This window comes from Pezoporus flaviventris, unplaced genomic scaffold (assembly GCF_033815535.1).
Source record: "Pezoporus flaviventris isolate CSIRO_AGI_PZ_B2104156 unplaced genomic scaffold, CSIRO_AGI_Pfla_v1 ptg000007l, whole genome shotgun sequence".
In the NCBI taxonomy this organism is placed as follows: domain Eukaryota; kingdom Metazoa; phylum Chordata; class Aves; order Psittaciformes; family Psittacidae; genus Pezoporus; species Pezoporus flaviventris.
This window is the reverse complement of record NW_026892555.1, coordinates 96,061,763-96,080,989: the sequence shown is the minus strand read 5'-3', so window position 1 is coordinate 96,080,989 and position 19,227 is coordinate 96,061,763. Positions and strand designations below refer to the sequence as shown.

At 42.0% G+C, this 19,227-nt stretch overlaps 1 protein-coding gene across 6 annotated transcripts in view; it reads right to left on the bottom strand.

Annotated features, from left to right (window-relative positions):
* Positions 1 to 19,227, bottom strand: part of NFATC1 (nuclear factor of activated T cells 1) — a 116,301-nt gene that overhangs the window by 26,956 nt on the left and 70,118 nt on the right. For 3 of the 6 annotated variants that reach the window (XM_061449624.1, XM_061449625.1, XM_061449627.1), the window contains exon 9: positions 4,637 to 5,323. In XM_061449624.1, the coding sequence (XP_061305608.1) occupies positions 4,637 to 5,323 (687 nt within the window). Of the gene's footprint in view, positions 1 to 4,636; positions 5,324 to 19,227 lie in introns of those variants that run through there. The other 3 variants (XM_061449626.1, XM_061449628.1, XM_061449629.1) reach the window with 3 other exon arrangements.

Here is a 19,227-nt window from a genome sequence, read left to right as displayed (position 1 = left end):
TTGATCCCCAAATAAAATGTTTCCTCTTAAAAGCAATTACTGCATGGACTAGTACTGAAGAGGTCCCTTTATGAGCTCCAATACTCTAGCACACCACACTACTCCAGGTTAGATCTGAACTACGAATGTCATGTAACCTTCACTGTCTAGGGCAGGGGTGGCATACACACATGCTTAGACCTTGTGTTGTCTGCCGAGGTGCTCCAGCAAGAGCTTCTGGCAGGGAGGACAGGAGACACCTCCGTTCCTGCTGCAAAGGACCATGGGCTTCTGCAGAGGACCAAGATCAGGCATCACTTTCACCTTTCAACCACTTTTAATCAACTCTTGCTGTGAAAGCAGCAAAGGGAATCAGCCATAATCTATGTTAGGAGGTTGATTTCAGAATTATTTGAAATGAGTGCTGGTATACAAGCGAGGTACCTTTCAATATCAACAGCGCAGCCATAATATATCAGGTATCACTTTATGGGGTGACTTTAAATATGTTCTACAAGTTGACTCATATGTTCACATACTGAAATGGACAGCACATTTAATGAGTAGCCCAGGTGGCTACTGTAGATTTTGATTTAAAATAAGATTGCCAAGACCAAAACTTATGTGCCAAAATGTGCTCTTCATGTGCTCTTCATGTGCTTCCTTTATATCACTTCAGCTGCCCACCATTACAGAAGCAGAAAAATGTCATATATAGGATATATATTTATATAAATTCACTGACTCTTTTTTTCCATTTATATTCTGCAGTATAGATGGTCTATATTTGGAGATACTCCAGACCAAAAGGAATGAATGTTGCTTTGATCCCATAAGCTGAAACTAAAAAATTTCTGTTATACCTAGTCCAAGATTGCTATACATATATTAGATATATAAATCAAACCTCACCGAAGTGGTTACCAAACATAATCTGGCATAGCCAGTTAGATATTTTATTTGTCTGGTAATCCAGTAAACATGTTAAATGTCTATACCTCAAACTCTGTATTACTTTCAGGCAAAAGTGGAGGTATTAAATAGCTACATAACACTGTGAAAATAGATACACTTTTTTAACAGAGTGATGCTTTGAGAATGTAATTTCTAATGTTATTAAAATATTTCATTACTTTTAAATTACTTTAGGGAGGGATGAGGGAAAGAATTGATACACTTATAGTAGCAAGTAAAGTAGCAGGCAAGGAAAGCAGTCAAGTACGTTTGACCTCTCCTGGCTTTCGTATTGTTCACAGGTGCAAACGTTATAAAAATACTGAAAAAAGTTTAAATCATGCTGTAGGAAGGGATCAGAACTGAACCAGTGAGATAACAAATTATAAAGAGGTAAAGCAGCAGTCAAAAAACTGACTGTCCTTACTCACGGGTATGATTTAATATTCTGCTTTTCAGAATATGGCCATAAAGCACAGATATCCCCACCCACTCCTCCTCCAAGGAAAACACTTAAAAATGGATATGATACTAACAAGAAACAACGGTGATGGCTTAAAAGCTCCTATAAAATAAAATAAATAAATTTAAAATAAAATAAAATTAAATACAACAAAATTAAATAAAATTAATAAAAATAGTCATGTAAAATGAGTTGCTCCTATTTGGTATGAGCCACTCTGCAAAACCCATTCTCCCTTATTCCACAGTTAGGGCCAGAAGTCTGAATAAAATGGCATCAGCACAGAGGCACGGTACATGTGAAGTGCTTTTAATTTTCATTGCAGATCTTGGTGAAGAGTACCTACCAGGAGATCCACGAGGAGCAATTATTTGTGGTTCCCAGGCAGTTACCATAGTGTCCAAGCTGCCCTCTGAGACTGTGAGAGGCAGCCCAGATGTCATCTTTCCATAACTAACAGGTGAGAAGGGTATTTTTTACTGAGAAAGGATGGGTTGATTAGATAGTTACTGGGGAGGATAAGATAATATCAGATGTAGCTTCAAGTCACATTTACTGAGGCCTAGGGGTGGGCTGCTGCCACCCAGAGGGGTCCCACTGCACTCCCTGACCTGCAGCAACAAGCCTCTTGGCCCTCTCGTGGGCTGGACTCTGCTATTGGACCCAGGGGATGAGGTTCCATGAGCTGGCCCAGTGGAAAACTGTGTGGGTTTTGCTATTTCGGGCAGGTTAATTTTCCATTAGCCTGATCTGCTACTCCATAATCAACTGATATGAGTCAAAGGAAGCAGAAAGAACACATGGCTAAGGGCAAGATGGATCAAGGCCACCCTTTCCATGGGAGCCTGCAGTTACAACATCAGATTAAACGTGATGTGAAGCCAACGTATGCACCTTAACTGGTGGTGGTAAGTTTGCCTCTGTGAAATGCATACAGAATAGACCTAAATGGGCTTCCAGCTTGACTCATAGCTTCATATTGTGTGACTGAGGCATGCCAGGGCTCTGCATGGTTTGAAGAGAGGGTCTTGGCCAGCACAAGTCCCACAAGGTATGCTTCCCGCCTTTAGCACCTCTGACACATATTTTCTTTCATGACTGCCCAAACATTGAGACAAATAAGACAGGATTAGTTCAGTCTTAATTTCTACAAGGGCTTCATTTTGTCAGCAAGACAAGATGACCTTTTCTTCAGGTAGTGAGATAAGGCACAGGTAGGAAGGGCAGATCACATAGGTTATGCTCCATCAGTGTGACCCCTGAGACAAAACTCAGTACCAGTTTAGACATAGTAAAGGGACTTCCTCTGGTTACATCTGATTGCCCTTAGGGAACAGCTGGTGTTTAATATTTTTGGAACTACATTAAGTTGTTTTTTTTTCTATTATATATTATTGCTATGCCTGTTATGTCTATGAATTCTTTCTTGGTCTACAGTTTTTTGTGGTCAGCCACAGAACCATTCTGATAGCCTGCAGGATGCTAAAGGGAAGTGTATCTGAATTCGGCTAGCTGAAGGTATCTTCAGTATCAGTGCAGATGTACATGGTGACTTCTACAGCTACTTCTGATTTCCTGTCAGAGGACTGGTGTGCGTGTGCGTCCAGAAGAAGGGATGGAAGACAGATGAGGTAAAGACTACGCTTCATCAGAGAGAATGAGCGTTGCTGAAAAAAAAACTAAAATCTCTCTTTCAGACCACACGGTAGCAAAAAAGTTCCTCTGTTTCTCCAAGAGAAACCTGAAGTAAAAATGGCTGAGGAGCTTCACCCTTCATCCCTGAGCTGTAGTCCCATCTCTCCAGCAGAGACTAGCCAAAGGCAGCTTTCATAGTGCTGTCAGAGAAGTGGTTGCTGGATTTTGGAGAGGTAAGGCAGAAAGACTGCCCATTTCTTGTGCTTTTCTAGAAAGACAGCTACAGAGTAGGTTTAGATTTTATCTGTATTCTCTTTCTTCCATAGGTAATTTCTGGTTTCTCTCAAAACCAAAGTTTGGGCATGGCTTTTTGTTTTGTTTTGTGTATGTTTCTTGTTTGGTTTGTTGAAATCTTGCTCTTATGGCGTAGATATGTGGTAAAAATGCATGCTACATGAAGAAAACCTTGTCACAAAAGACATGTTGTGCAAAACTTTAGTTAACTGAACTTCTAATTAGAAAACATTCCTTAGACCTGTCTATCATGTAACCAATAATAACTTCTGTTAAGAAAAATCATTTTCCCAGAGCTGAAAAGCAAAGGCTGCTACTCAAGCTCCAAAACATTCATTTGTAATCCTGATTCAGTGAGTATCATGATGTTTAAAATAGAATGACTAAATGTCCTTTTTTTTCAAAAAAAAAGTGCTATGAATTGTCTTTAAATCCTCCCTGAAAGACAATCACATTCAGATGTTCCTTGGCACCAATTAGTTTCAAGGCAGACATTTCAAAGGCATTTCTTCTTCAAACAGCATGGTATGGTTATATAAAGTTATGCGGTTATTGGAAGGGACCACACGTACTGCATTAAGGTGAAGGTCCAGAATACTAGTGGGATACTTAGTCGCAAGTGCTAAATCACAGTTCAGTGAGGTCACATAATCAAATTCCAGATTATCCCTTTTATTATGTTCGCCTAATAAATCTTTGGAAACTAGAGTCTGACAAGTTCATCACAGCATTTTAACTTTTCAGTGGTGCGTGTAGAATACATACAGAATCATACAAAAGCAAAGAAAAGGCAGCAAGGCCACAATAAGAATGGAAGAAAAAGTCGTCTTGATGTCAAATCACAGCACACTGAAAAGCTACGCTGAAAGATGTGCTTCCATTTTTAATTTGAACCTTCTCAACCGAAGTAGAGCAGTTTATCATTTAGTTCCAATGAACAGATTCGCACATCACACATTTCACTGCTTTATGGATGAGGCAATGTTAAATATGTTTTTACTGCAGTTCCACAGGTCACTGGCATGGGCATAAGCCAAGACCATACGGTTAAGATTATTGCAACACAGCTATTGGTCATGCAGCTAGCTCTATGGTAACAGCATTTAATACCCAGATAATATGGTTTCATTATCACAAACGAAATTAAAGAGCCCTTTCCCATACAGAGACAATCCAAGCAAAAGTCCGCACCATTCCACCAGGCTGTTAATTGAATGTTTTTCCACCAGGATTCAAAAGAAGGAGGAGGTTAAGGGAACTCACTGATATAGCAACATGGTTGAATGCAAGCCTATGCTGTGGAAGACTTACCATCATCCAGGTACATCTGGTCCAATTCCTCAGGTTCTCGCTTGATCGTTACAGGAATAGGGGCCAAATTATGATTACTTTCCTCATGCAACTCTGGCAATGACAGTGGTTGGGTTGTTGGAGACTCATTTCTGTGAACCTTCGGCAGTTGCTGCTGCTGTTGACCCATTATGGATGAGTGAGTTGGACTGCAGGACTGCAAATAGGTTGGCTCTTGGGTAACAGATGGAACTGGAGAAGAGGGACTGTTGGGATAGAGTGTTTGTTGATAACCAAGGGGACAGCTACTGCTCAGATGTTGACTCACCTGCGGCTGCAGCATGATGTGAGATGATTGCTCGGGGGAGCTTGGGTGCACAACTATAGACCTTGGCACTTCCTGTATGGTGGGGACACCTCCAGCGGGCTGCTGAAGTCCGAGGTGACTGTGGCCTGAGTTGGGGATGCACTTGTAGGGAGAGGACGAAAGGTCGTGCAGCTTGGGGCTTGAGTTGGGAGAGGGTGACATCACGGCATTTCTCTGCTGACAGGAGGCAAAGCCAGCCACGAGGCACGAACCAGGATCAGGGGGCATCATGATCTGCTGGCTGTAGTATGGTTTAGAGAGAGGGCTTAAGCCTTGGTTCATTGGTCCACAGGTTTGAGCAGGCTCATAGTCATCTGTGGGTTCTGTTTTTATAATTGGAACTGTTAAAAGAAAAAAGTTTTAAATAAACATGAGTTGTGTATTGGTATGATCAAGTTGGCTTGTGGCTAGGATACCCTTTGCAAAACAAACAACGTCTTGAATAAGACTCTGTGTGTCTTTTGCCTAGTTCTCCCACCCTATAAAAAAAAATGAATGAGTCATCAGCACAAGAAAGTCACAGCTGGTTCTAATATTGAAAAGGACTATTTTCTTTGGACTCTCCTCCAGCACTAATGTGCTATAAAAATCTATTTGCAAATAGCTGTGCTTCAGTAGAAGCTTTGGACCCAAGGGCTCCATGGATTTGTTGTAATCAAAGCAAGAATTTTAACTTGGATATACTACTGCATTTCTACGGCTACTGATGGCCCATTTGATAAATGTCTGCACGTTCGGTAAACTGGAAAATAATAAGGTGGAGATGGGGCCTGAAGAGTTCAGTGAAAGCAAAATTGCAAAGATACAAGACAAACTACTATATACAAGAAGTTTTCAATTGTGAGGGCATTTCTGAAAGAGCAGGATTTGATTTATTTAGGTTTTACATGATTGTGTTTAATCTTACTAACCAGCCAGTGGGTGTAAAATATTCAATAAGTTCCATCCAACCCTCAGTGATCCCAAGTCGGATCCAAAATGCTAACGCCGGCTCCTAACAAATGTTAACTCAATCTCTGACTACCACGAAAAACTGACTCCTATTCTAGACCTCTGCTTGCTCTACTCATTGTCCCAAAAGAGGCTCTGACTGAGCTGTCATGCCATGTCATTAAATACCACCAGCACATGGACAGAATGACTCTCTATGAGCATCAACTCAGTCATAACAAACGTAACAGTGGTAATAAATGCTTTCTCAAATCAGAGAAGAGAGCCCTCCTCAAGTCAAAGTGTCTTTTAGACATTGGCTTTCTCTCTCAAATCAGACAGAGTTGCCTTTGCTGCATCTCCTACATCATATTCAGTGCACAGGTAAAAGGCACCCATTTTCTCCTGCAGGAAAATTGTAATCTGTAGATGTATTTTTGTTAGCCAGATGCAACTCTAATGTATACAACAATTGAGTATGGATGCACAGTGGCATTTATCTTCTTTCCCCAAAAGAGATCCACAGGAACAGCTGTGGCTTGAAGGGGCTGTTGGAAATCTATGATGACACCAAAGAGTATCTTTCAGAATATTAGAATAACTGACCCATTGTGGCACAAAGTTATTAATGAAACATCTCTGCAAAACTCAGCTCAGAGCATACCCATGTTGTATGAGCATTTTTGACTGCATTTTTATTTTCGTGTGTTTTACAAAAACCTTTATACATTCTCCAGCCATTTACTATGTTCGTGTACAAGTTTTTTGAACCCCTAAAAATGCACATGTGTGCATGTGTACATGTAAAACCTCTTTTAATACTCACAAATTTTGCTGCTGGTGAATGCACTTCACTACCCTTGTTTTACAGTCCCCCCAGCCTCTTGTTAACTTTGCTCCTTTTATGTTCTTTTACATATAGATGCTTGTAACACTTGTTTCAAGATTTCTAGCACCCCTAGTAAAAATATGGCTATATATGTAACAGATGCACAGGTGCTGCTCAAGACGAATGTGCTAAGGATAATGGATTGTCATTGGATTCCTCATAATCTTATTTTCACCTGCTCATGTGCTGCATACTGGCTAGCAGGGCTACTAATGCACTTGGTTGCAAAGAAGCAGATCCCAGGTTCAGTGACAGCTTTGTAAAACCAGTATCACACCGTTTATGAAAATGCAAGACCAAAGAAACACACCTAGATAAACACAGCAGTTCAGGTATTGTAAGAAAATACCTTTAACAAGTTCCTGAACTAGCAAATATTCTCACATGTTTTATATTAGGTTCACTGTACTAGCACTAACCACAGCACAGCTGGAAATATGATGGTTGTTGAACACTGAATTTTCCCAATATATCACTGTTATAGAAACACCTGTGCTAAATAATTCCAAGCTCAACCACTGGCAATTCAACTCCAATAAACCTTGGAGTTGTCTGACTTGTTATAACCTAGGGAAGGGTTATAGCCCTGGTGGCATGCAGGCTGGCAGCTTTAAAGACAGCAGGTTCCTCATCTCAGGCTGTTTTTTCATTGTAGCTCTTCTACAGCACATCTTTGCCACTTGGTTTACCAGACACTTTTTGTCACTTTTTTTTTCTTTATAAAAGCAATGCCATGGGATCTATTTGGAGGTCTGATTAGTGGCCTTGAACACTGGGAATCTGTTTTCATATATTGCTACACTGAAATATACCTGCTGCAACCAACAGAAGATAACCAGTAAGTCCTGTTCTGGACTGGGCAAAGGACTGATGGGCGGAGGGGACACTATTCCAGCCCTGTTAGTCCAAAAACTCTCTTGGAGATGGTGAAAGCAACCCAGGACACTCCTGGCTGCCCACAACTTGAGAGTTCATAGGGAAAACAGAGAATGGCATTAATTACAGGACTAGTCAGGGTGAGTCACAGTATCTTGTCTGCTGATGGTAGGCTGGTTATCAGAGAAGGAAACAGGAAGAAGGGGTATGAGATTAAGTGGGACCTCCATTTTATTTGACAACTGTTTACATTGTCTCCTTGTATTGCTCTGAACTGATAATCCTGAGCACTGGTTATTTCATATAATGGGAAACAAGCTGTCCTTAAATAGACAGACACTACCTGCACTTAGTCTTACAGGTGTCTGAACTTGTTCAACTGAATTGTCTCCATTACATTTTTTTACCGTTTTTTTTTTCAACACCGTAAAAAAAGTCTCCCCTCGTTAAGTTATTATAAATTTTGTTTTCATGCTAATCTCGTCACTAGAATGGGCACCACACTGAAAGACAGAAGAAGCGTTAATGGTGAAACGGTGAAAGGCTTTGCATCTGATTTGTCAGTGCTTTGCATTAGTACAGACATTTAACACTGTGCAGAGTGAATGTTTGGATCTTACCAAGCTGGGATGCAGCCACTCACGGCCCTCTAAAAAAGTGTAAGTGTCTTCACAGGGCCCCGGTTTGGAGAAGGAAGCGCTGCAGGATTTATTTATTTATTTTTTTTTTTCTGGAGAAATGATCACTAATGACCCAGATGATGTGGAATCAGACCTGCAAAGCTGAGCATGTCAGAAGAAACCTAAGACATTAACACTTCCCTTGCTGGCTAGACCTCAACTTCTGTATTTCACGTGAGTAACTACATTACTTGACTTGTGGGGGACAGACGTACCACAAATTGCTACCTTACACCAACAGTTTATTTATGACACTTTATACTGTATCTGCTTCTCCCCAGCCTACATAACTTCACCAAATGGAGCAACAGAAGGCCAGAACTCTGTTAATGTTTGAATTTCCAAACTCAGCTCAACTGAGCTGTGGGTCTGACACCCTGGTCATTCTGAAATCACTTTGAATGTGTCAAAAGTTGGTGTAAATATCCTTAAATTCTTTCTTTAAAAGGGCAACTGTTTACTTGCACCTTGCAAAGTACTGCAAAAGGCCCAAGGCAGGAGCTGTGGGTATTTCAAGGCACACCTTCCAAAACCAATGCAGGAATCACCTGTACCTGTATACTCACTGGCTACCCACTCACAATCACAGTGTCTATGGTGTTACTCGAACGAGTTTAAATACTTGCATGTAATAAGGCTACACACCCTACCCTGTGTCTCAGTGACTTTTGGGGGGCTGAGACCCTCCACTGGGGTGAACAGCTGCAGCACAAATCTTAACATGCCTAGCTTCACAATTTTCTCCTAGGCAGGAACCCAGTGAGTTCTTCTAGAGCAGCGAGGGCTGATCTCTGGCCAGTTGTGGACTAGTGTTACTGCTTACCTATTGACTCATGCTTGATTAATGGCAAATCTTTACACACCTGAGCTAGAAAAAGGCGTTTTGTTCTCAAATGCATCCCTGCGGAGGCACGGTGTAAGCTAGATGCCATAATACATATACATTCCCACCATCGCTCACTTGCACAAGTATTTCACACAGCGAAATGCGACATGATACACAAGAGTACAGTTCATTTTCTCAGGATTAATATTTAACAGAGAACAGCATTAGCCTTACTAACTTCCAGCTAAAATACTTCAAATCTTAAATGACCCAGTAGAAATCTGCCAGCTGAAAGAGACACTCCTAGTCACACAGCAGGCCTGGACTGGACACACTGGCAAGCCCTACAGCAGTTCAGAATCTACAAGCACTTCTAGCAGAAACTGGTTGACGAGAAGCTCAACATGACCTAGCAGTGCGCACTCGCAGACTACAAAGCCAACTGTGTCCTGAGTTGTATCAAAAGAAGCGTGACCAGCAGGTCAAGGGAGGGGATTCTCCCCGCCACAGTACTGAGTTCAGCTCTGGTGTTCCCAACTCAAGAGGCACACGGACCGGCTTGAGCAAGTCCAGAGAAGGAACATGAAGATGTTCTTAGGGCTGGAGCACCTCTGCTATGGGGACAGGCTGAGAGTGCTGTGCTTGTTCAGCCTGAGGAAGAGAAGGCTCTGGGGAGACCTTAGAGCAGCTTCCAGTACCTAAAGGGATCCTACAAAAAATCTGGAGAGGGCTTTTTACAAGGGCAGGTAGGGGCAGGACAAGGGGGAATGGCTTTAAGTTGACAGAGGGGAGATTTAGATCAGGTATTAGGAAGAAATTCTTCCCTGCGAAGGTGTTGAGGACCTGGCACAGGTTGCCCAGAGAAGTTGTGGCTGCCCCATCTTGGAAGTGTCCAAGGCCAGGCCGGATGGGGATTTGAGCAACCTGGTCTAGCGGAAGTTGCCATGGCAAGGGATTGGAACTGCATGATCTTCAAATACACTTCCAACCCAAACCATTCTAAGCAGATGCTATGACTCTGTCTCAAAGGTGTTCCATAGTGCTAACACACAGTCTTGCAGGCTCTCAGCTGGCTAAATGAAAAATTGTGGCTGACTTTGCCATACACTGAGAGGATAATAAATGCTAATAATAAATGGCAATGAAGCCAGGATTTGTGAAATTGTAAACAGAAAATGTTGAGTTTTTTATATACATTCAGACTGAAAAGTATTGTTACTCACTTAAGAGACCCTACTGTGATGAACAGATCCCTGCTATAAAAAGCAAAAAAATGAGTGCAAGTTTGGTTTGTATGGTGAAATTTTAAACTTGTTACTTCACAATGCATTAGGTTGGCTGACATGATTTTAAATGGTCCTCAATTCTGAATATTGAAGTATGACAGAGCTCACCGTTCTAAATTAGTCTGATCAGCAACTTAATCTGTGCTGACTGGTTTTCAGTGGTTCGATGGTGCCTTCTTAGACTTTGGACTCATGTCATTATGTCATCTAATTTAATACAAAGTTCTGAGAACCACACACTGGCAACAGCCTTGGCTATAAATCAAAGCTTCTTACTCAGAGAGACCAGAGTTATGACATCATACCGAGGCACTGGTGGGAAGACAATGGTCCTTCTGTGTGGGTCTGAATCTGGGAGAAATATTCCAAGCAGTTCTGCAAGTCCACATTTAAATGAAAAGCCTTTCTAGCAGGTAAAAACTTAATATATCAAACCTTGAAGAAAAATAATAAATCATGCACATTCAGTAAAGGGAGTCAGAAAGTGCTTAAATATAAATTATACGTATTTCTGACAATTCTAACAAGTCTGTTTGCTTTTACACTTCAGCAATCCAGATGGGTTTTTAAACTTTTTTTTCTATTAAAACATGTGAACTGAGAAAATATAATTGTATAAATTAAACAGATGTTTATCCCGATGAACATTAAACTAACAAATTCCCATTTCCATGTAGTATTATCAATGCAGACATTTATGGCACTATAATATATTTATTTTACCCTTAAGTTTGATTGAATCTATCAAACAAAATAGCCACCTTTCAAGTGGAGACTATGATGTAGTTCCCTGGCACTGGCACACAGATTTTGGTTAGCATATGAAAAGCAAAACACTACTTTTTCATCACGGGCACACACACACATTTCTTCAACTTCTGGACTAAACGTCTCATAATTGGTAAGAATTTGGGATGAGACTTTCAAAGAGGGCTGAGTTAGGTGGCAAAATCTCCATTACTGAGCTGAGCTCTGAAATGCCGTTTGTGCCTTCAAAAATCCTGCCCCATCAGTTTAGAGCCAGGCAACACACCCTCTTCACCACAAACCAGATGTTCCTTCAGAAGATGCTGCACAGGTCATCCCAACTGCTGCCACACCTCTACTGCTGGAAGGCTGGAGACACAGTGAGGGACGTGGACACATCTCCATGTACAGCTCAGACACTCTGGATTTGTGAAAAGACAAAATTCTGGCCACTGTGGATCCAGCAGGCTTGAGCAGAGTGAGAACGTCACCCCTTGTTCTTCTGACTCTGGAGCAGTCTGGTGCTGGGGAGAGGCAATGGGCTGGCTGCCTTTAGAAACTATAATCCCCCTTTTTGCAACACAAGAGTGGCAGTGGCTGAGCAAGACTCTCTGAAATGCCCTGCCAACATATCTTCAGCAGTGGCAATCTCAGCAACAAGGGACTGGCACTCAACCCCAGGCATCTTGTGAGACAGTCACTACAGGGGCCTTTACAGTTGCTGTCTGTGGACTGGGTATTTTTCCTTAGGAACCAACTCAATCAAAATGTTTTCTAAAGGTCAAGCTACTATCAAGACTTTGCTTTTTAGTTAGTAAAACCAGATCATGGTGACTGTAACAAAGGGAGCCTCATGCTATCAAGAAGCTGCAGGCAGTACAGATGTGCGATTGGAGTTTTTATCTACTGAAGTATCTGAACTCACTCACTGCTTATGGGTACTGTTCATCAGGAGGACTACCCCTAACACATGCCTGCCTGCCCTCTTTGGGTTTATGCGTATATATTTTTATAGGATCAGATGCATATGCACAGTTTTATACAAGAATAGCCTCCAGGTAGATGGAAGCCTTGCGCCTATAATCTTGGACAATGCCATTATCTGATTAGAAAGTGCTTTCCATCCAACTCATTTACTAAATGCTTTTCAACAGCTGTTAAACTATTAGGTTAATCAATGCATATTTATCAGACAGCAGATTATACATGGTAGCTTGGTGCATACACTATTAAACCAATTGAGGGGGAGTGGAAGGTAGGTGGAGGGCATTTGGGTTCTGCTAGTACAGAACACAACAGAAAGCATTAGCTTTCTTCTAAAAGAGGAGAAATTTCTTAAAAGGCACGACTCATTTTTCATCTTAATACCTTACTAAATCCTGCAATGTGGAAAAAGATAAATCAAGTCCTGTGGTATGCCTGCTTGGGCTGCCCTACTGCTGCTCCCACAGCGGCTCCACTGCTGCCTTGATTCGGAGGTTTAAATGAGCACAACACCCAGGCTGCACTGACCAAAGCTTTCTATGTCAGACATGTTAAGATTCACTGGGGTGAGGTCTTGTTTGATGTTGCAGCACAACATTACACTGCCAGTAATGCTGGCATTACTTCTGCTCTCCCAACAAGGGGAGGAGAGTAAGAAAGCGAGGGCTGCAGGCAGGGGTCCCACAAAGCACCAAGACAAGGGCGGCCTGACATCACTCATCCCTGGCAGTCATGTAGGAAGCTCGGCAAAGATGGACTGGCAGGAAGGCATCCTTACTGTGCCAGTCCTACCCACAGATCCACCCTCTCCAGAGAGGTGCCTGCACATGGCTGACCTCAGCCATCTTGGCTCTAACTTGGTCTTTGTCTTCAGTGATGGTTGCAGACCCTACCACAGCCAGAAAAACACACCCTCACCCACACACTTTGCCTCCAGCAGCCATCACCACCATGACCCCTTTAGGATCAATCACTGGGCTACATTAATTATGGTGATCAGCCACTCGAGGAGAACAAAAATAAGCATCTCCTGTAATCCAGCTCATGTAATCCTAAACCCTGTTCTCCCTCATAAAAGTTCTACCTTTGGCTTTTAACCTAATTAGAAGAGCCTAAAGCCCCATGCTTGCTAACATATGCATGTGAAATCACTGGCAAGCAAGGGAGGGAGTCTTCAAAATGCTCATGCAGAGGAGTTTGGTGACCTAAACTACAGGCTGGGTTTTGCCATCTGAAGGGAAATATTTGAAAAGGGAGGTACCGCCAAAAGACAACTTTATGCACTGGAAGTTAGCTATTACAGGTGATCATTGCTGTGTGACAGAGCCTGATGGTCAGACACAGCCAGGCCTTTCTATACAGTGCTTGTCCACCCCTGCCTGTTCCAAGGACATCTCACAGGTAATGCTCCTTCTTGATCTTCCAGTTGAAGACGGAGCACCACACAGTGAGGCAGTTTTACCTCTAAAGATCAAGATGCTTGCATGTGCAGGTCAGATGCAGCTGGCTAGGCTCTGGCTGACAGCCAAAACGGGATGTCACCTAGATGAAGCATAGGCAGTTCTAGTGGGGACTGAGCAACTGGGAGCAGAAGTACATGAGGCTGTGATGCTATAAAGTGTAATGCGCATCTCTGCTTCACCACAGACCTCATGTAGAGGCTGGAAGGAGTAGAGGGGCTGATGCGCCTGGTGATGATGAATTTTGTGATCCTCTTATATGGAAACAGGACTCTGACAAAAATCTCACCTGCTTTTTGTTATTCTGCCAGATGCCAAAAGTAACAATCAGCCAACTAGCAGCCAAAATGAAATAAACTATAACAGCACATAGTGTAAAAATTAGCAACTGTGATTCGTATTTTCATGTAAAATAAAATCCCTTGGGGCCAACATTCACCCATCATCTCTCCTTTTTGCCTGCCCTGATCTGCATAGGCTTTGCAGCAACCTGGCAGCTCCCTGGGCTGGATGGAAGCACTTCCAGCAGGTCCAAGGCTTCAGGCCTGGCTCAGCTGCACTTGGTCCCCTCATACATGGCCCCAGGAATATGGCCCTAACCTAAGGAGGGACAAGGTGTAACGCACTCCTACTGACTCCCATGTCCCTTCCTCTGGCTCCCCGGGCCAGCTGCAAGGTACCATCGAGATGCTGCCCGCCATGGCACTGGTGTGGTCATGTTGCATATGCCACTGGTTAGGACCCTTTCACAACCCAGGCACTGAATTTGGCCTTGCTTCCCCAACCACCCCCAAATCACTACTATTTTGCAGACATAGCTAGGATAATACTTTTGCCAGCCTCAAGCATGAGAACTCAATGAATACTGAAGAGGTGAGAGGTGTCAGGAGATGATCAGCAAAAGCTATGCTGTGTGTGACATGAGAGCGGCAATGCTTTGCATCCTCCTTTTATTGTTTCCAGCTAAGGCGGCCGATTGTCACCTTTTAACTTAGAGAGTGAGTTGTGGGCGGAAGAGACGAGGTGAAACAGGCACGGCTGCTCAATGCAATCACTAGAAAACTGCTGATTGTAGGGCAGGCATGAGATAATTTTAGAGCAGAAGCAGGAAGGTAGGAGGATGCTGACAGCAATGTGCAGTGGGCACCGCTCACCCCTTTCAGAATCACTCCAAGAGCTTCACTTTTGCGCCACTGGGCTGTAACCAACAATACTGAGGCATATCTAGGCACTACAGGTAGGCTCTCAGCACAGGTCTGTACCCACAGATTCAAAGGACCTCCATCCCCACCAAGCCATTGTCTATGTGGCCAGGTTTTCAGAGGAGCTCAGCATCCTGGGCTTGTGCAGGTGCCTGTAAGGAGGCAGTGGAACTGCAGAAAAGCTAGCCCTGTGAGTGAAGGCAGTGTACTTGGAAATCTGGCCTATGTGTGGTGAAATGTGTCTGAAAATTAAAGTTGCCCAGCATATCAACACCATTTTAATAAATACTTGAAGTAGTGAAATGATTTTTTAATAATGCTTTGACAATGAAGAAGCCTGACAGAAACAGAAAACAGACATACTTTATCAACTCTTTGCAAAAGCATGTTTTTCATTCCAGTAAAACAACCATATCAACTTTCCTTTTTCCATCTTATTAAATATTTCCTAGACAAACTAATCTTTCTTAGTCAAATACCACTACTTGTCTAAATAAATTCAAATACTTTTCTATGTTCACCATTCTTGATACCAATATTCATTGAGATAAGAGAAAGCATAGAGAGCATTCACTCCTGTATGTGAAAAGTAAGTTCTTGAACATGTTTTCTCTATTTTGATGTAACTACTTTAAAAAAGTCTGAATAAACAGACATCTAACCCTTATCATTCACTGTTTTGTTTAAAGTCTTCCGAACTGGAGAACTCCTTCAGCTTTCTTAGCAGATGAAAGCACAGGATTTGGAACCACAGCATGCATGTCTGGTTGCTTCTGTTCTTCTTCGGCCTTTCCAGATTAGTTTATATCTCAAATGCTACTGCTTACATCTAGTGACTGCAGAAGACTATAACTCCTTTTTGAAATGCATATATGGGCCAATGGTATAACAAATGCGTAGAAGCAAAATGATACACTCTCATAACCAGAAATGAAACCCAAGCATTTTTCTAGAGGGTACTGTTCACAAGTGCAGAGCTCACCAATGATCTTCCAAAAGTGTTCTGCTGCACATAGTGGGGCTGCAGAGCACACCTGCATAGAGCTGCAGCAGTGGAGGGACTTTAAAAGCCAAATATCCAAGCATCTGCTCATTGTGCTTGTCTCAGACTCCTGACTGCAGTGTCCGATCATGTGCCTTCCTCCTCACATTCTGATGGGATGTGGCAATGCAAAATGTATCAGTACTTACCATATGAGCTGCAGGAATTCACCTGTGCCAGAATGGTATGGAAATTACCTGTATTTCTGTGTCAGGCATGTCTGGGGAGGAGTCTCAAGAGCCTACAGTCTGCAGGCTCCAGGACAAAATTGATACGCAATTGCACAGCGATGTGCAATAGTGAAGCAATGCTAAAAAAAAAGATGACTTTACAGTCATTTCTGTGTGAAACAGAACTATTAGCCTATATTAGCACAATATAGGCTAATACAGGATTCTGAGATTGCTTAAATTCAGCAGAACAGTAAATCAAAATTTCAATTAAAACTGGATTACAAGTACTTAGGTTTATGGTCTGTCCCAAGCCAAAGACTTAAGCAAGCCCATTTTCCAGACCTTGGCCCCATTTGTGAAGCCTCTACTTTCTGGTTTGTTTTGTTATTTAAAGTTTTCATTTACAGAGCAGTGAGATTTTAATTTTTACAGCATTTTTTTCCTCTTTCTGAGGCAGGAACTCATCTTCAACAAGTAAGCCCCTGCTTTGCAAAACACTTGAGTTAACACAGAGAAAAAGTACAATCCTGCCAAATCTCTGCAGCATGGGAGAGGCCTTATGGCAGCGAAACCGTAACACTGCTGGAGAGCGCAGCTTGTGCTGGCTGTGTGTCACAGAGCTGTACTCCACAGAGATGCTATAGGACCATCCGCGGGAGATGGGATGAATGAGTCCATGTGTCCCTGGATCCACTGGCTGTTTTCCCCTAGGGAACGAGGAGAGATAGGAGCTACAGGGAAAAAAAAAAACCTATTGTTCCATGGTCAGGGTGGGAGCCACACAGCGAGCCCATGGCTCTCCCACTGGTTGCACCATCTGCATGTGCCCACATCCACCCCAGGAGCATGGACATCAGGCTCACACAGTACTGAGGCTTTAATCCATATACAGTGGTTTGCTTTGGCACAATCCAGTTAAGGTGTAAAATAATGTCTACTGTGCATGATGCAGCTTTTAAAGGATCCCTCATGCAGAAATACCTTCAATATTATGGTAGGCACTGAAATGTTAGCATTTTGACTAGTACTAAAGCACGGAAGGAGAAGAAGCTTACAGGATACCATCTGATTTGTGTAAAACCACATTTTACACTTGATGATCACTCTGACATTTGCTTGTCAAAACCCTACACCTTCTGTGTTCATTGGATTTGTTTAAACAAGCGACAGAGTGTTACCTGGACCAAAACAGAGCTTATCTCGTTTACAGTTTTTTACACTGATCACTCAGTGATTGTTGACGCAAGTATTTTTTTCTTCATGAGCTGAACTTAAGTTTTCTGTAATATCTCAAAACTTTAAAAGAATGTTGTGATTGAAATCAAATAACGCGAACATCCTAAAATGACTCCTAGAAATACAGCAGCGTAAATGACTGATTCAGTCATTGTGCATAGTTTCTCAATATGTAGCCAAGGTGATCATATCTACCTTTGAAAGGCACGATGGAAACAACCACCATCACTATAAGGGCAAAACAGCTGCAACACAGGCCTAATAAAAACATACTAGACTATTAATTCTGATGACTGCAGAAGCACATTCACTATTACCACTGTTAATGAGAAAGTTCACAAAGAACATAAGATATTTTCCAATTACCTATATGCATATATACATACATATTAAGAGAACATGAGTGGAGAACCAAACAGGAAGGTGCAGGTTAGAGGCATATTTACTACGAATACCTGCTTCCCTTTACCCTGCCCCTGTGTTACATTTTTTCTTTCAGGTTTCCCTACACTGAAACAAAAATATTTCACATGAATTTAGATCAGCAAAACAGACTAAACAAGATTCCCAATGTTTTCAAAAATTACCATAATTAAAGATGTCTTTGCAGAATAAAGCTTAGGCTGGTTCTCTGTTGCCTTTCACTGGGTAGATACTCCCATCTCTTCACATCAAATGAAACATCAAATATTTCAAACTGAGAATGGTGGTAGTATAAACCAATTCTGCAGCAGTGAAAACTATTTCCATAGTTTAGAATAAAATGTTAAAAAATGGGCTATGTAAAGGCTGGAAAGGAAAGATGCCACTTAATAAGCAGCAGTTAACAACAGGCATATATCTGAAATACTTATGTGTAGGTGGCAAGGCAATACCTGTTGGCCTCTACAACAGATTTTTGTTGCTGAAAAGTGTTGTGCAAGAGAATAACAACTTTTTCCTTTCCAATTTGAGAGATGAACAGACTTTAAAAATACAGAGACATATCCACTGGGGATGAAGTTTGCATAAGAAGGCTGATTCAGCGAAGCACAGTTACACAGCACATGCAATAAACAGTTGGTTGCCCATGTAGGGTTTCCTGTACTTTTATGTTAATTGAAGTCCTGATAAAAGTCTGGAGCACACTCAAGGTAACTGGGTGAAATTCCAAACATGTATTTTATATGGGATTTCACCTGCAAAAAGTTGGCAGGTCTCCTGTCATCATGTGACATGACTCAAGTATTGCTTTGTGGGGATTTCCCTCAGAAGGACTATTTTCGCTTGGAACATCTACAAAAAAAAGCATGACACTAATAATTTTTCTAATTTCTCTTCCTTCCAAAACAACCACAACAAAACAACCATCCTTTTTTCCTACTTTCCCCCAGAAACTGTTCTCAGAAAAAGAGCCATTTCAAATTAAAGAAACCTAAATTTACTTCTATTAAAATCTTCATAAAAGCCTGCTTGAATTCAGCTAACAAGAGTGACTTTATTGTCACTTCAGAGCCACCAATATAAGTGTCAAAAAAATCTGGCACAGGTGTTTTTGAACATTTCCTATACATCAAGCATTTCATATGGAGCACTCTGATCTCCATTCATATTGCGCTCTTCATTGCTACCCAAGAGCAACATCAGCCTGGAGCGCTATTTTCACCCTGCGAGAGACAGCGAGGTGCATGATGACTAGAAGGAGAATCCCCCCACACCTCCAGCTTAGGGCCCATCATGCTAATAATGTTGTTGTGCGCATTCAGAAGTATTATTCAAATGCAGGGTACACTCTGGGGACACAAAGTGAGACTGAGGGTTAACAGCAACTTAGCAGAGAGCTCAGCACATTCACAGTTCGTGGCTACACAGTTGAATTTGTGCTGGGGCTCTTCAACTCCCCAAACCGGAAAAAGTCCTTGTTCCAACAGTTCT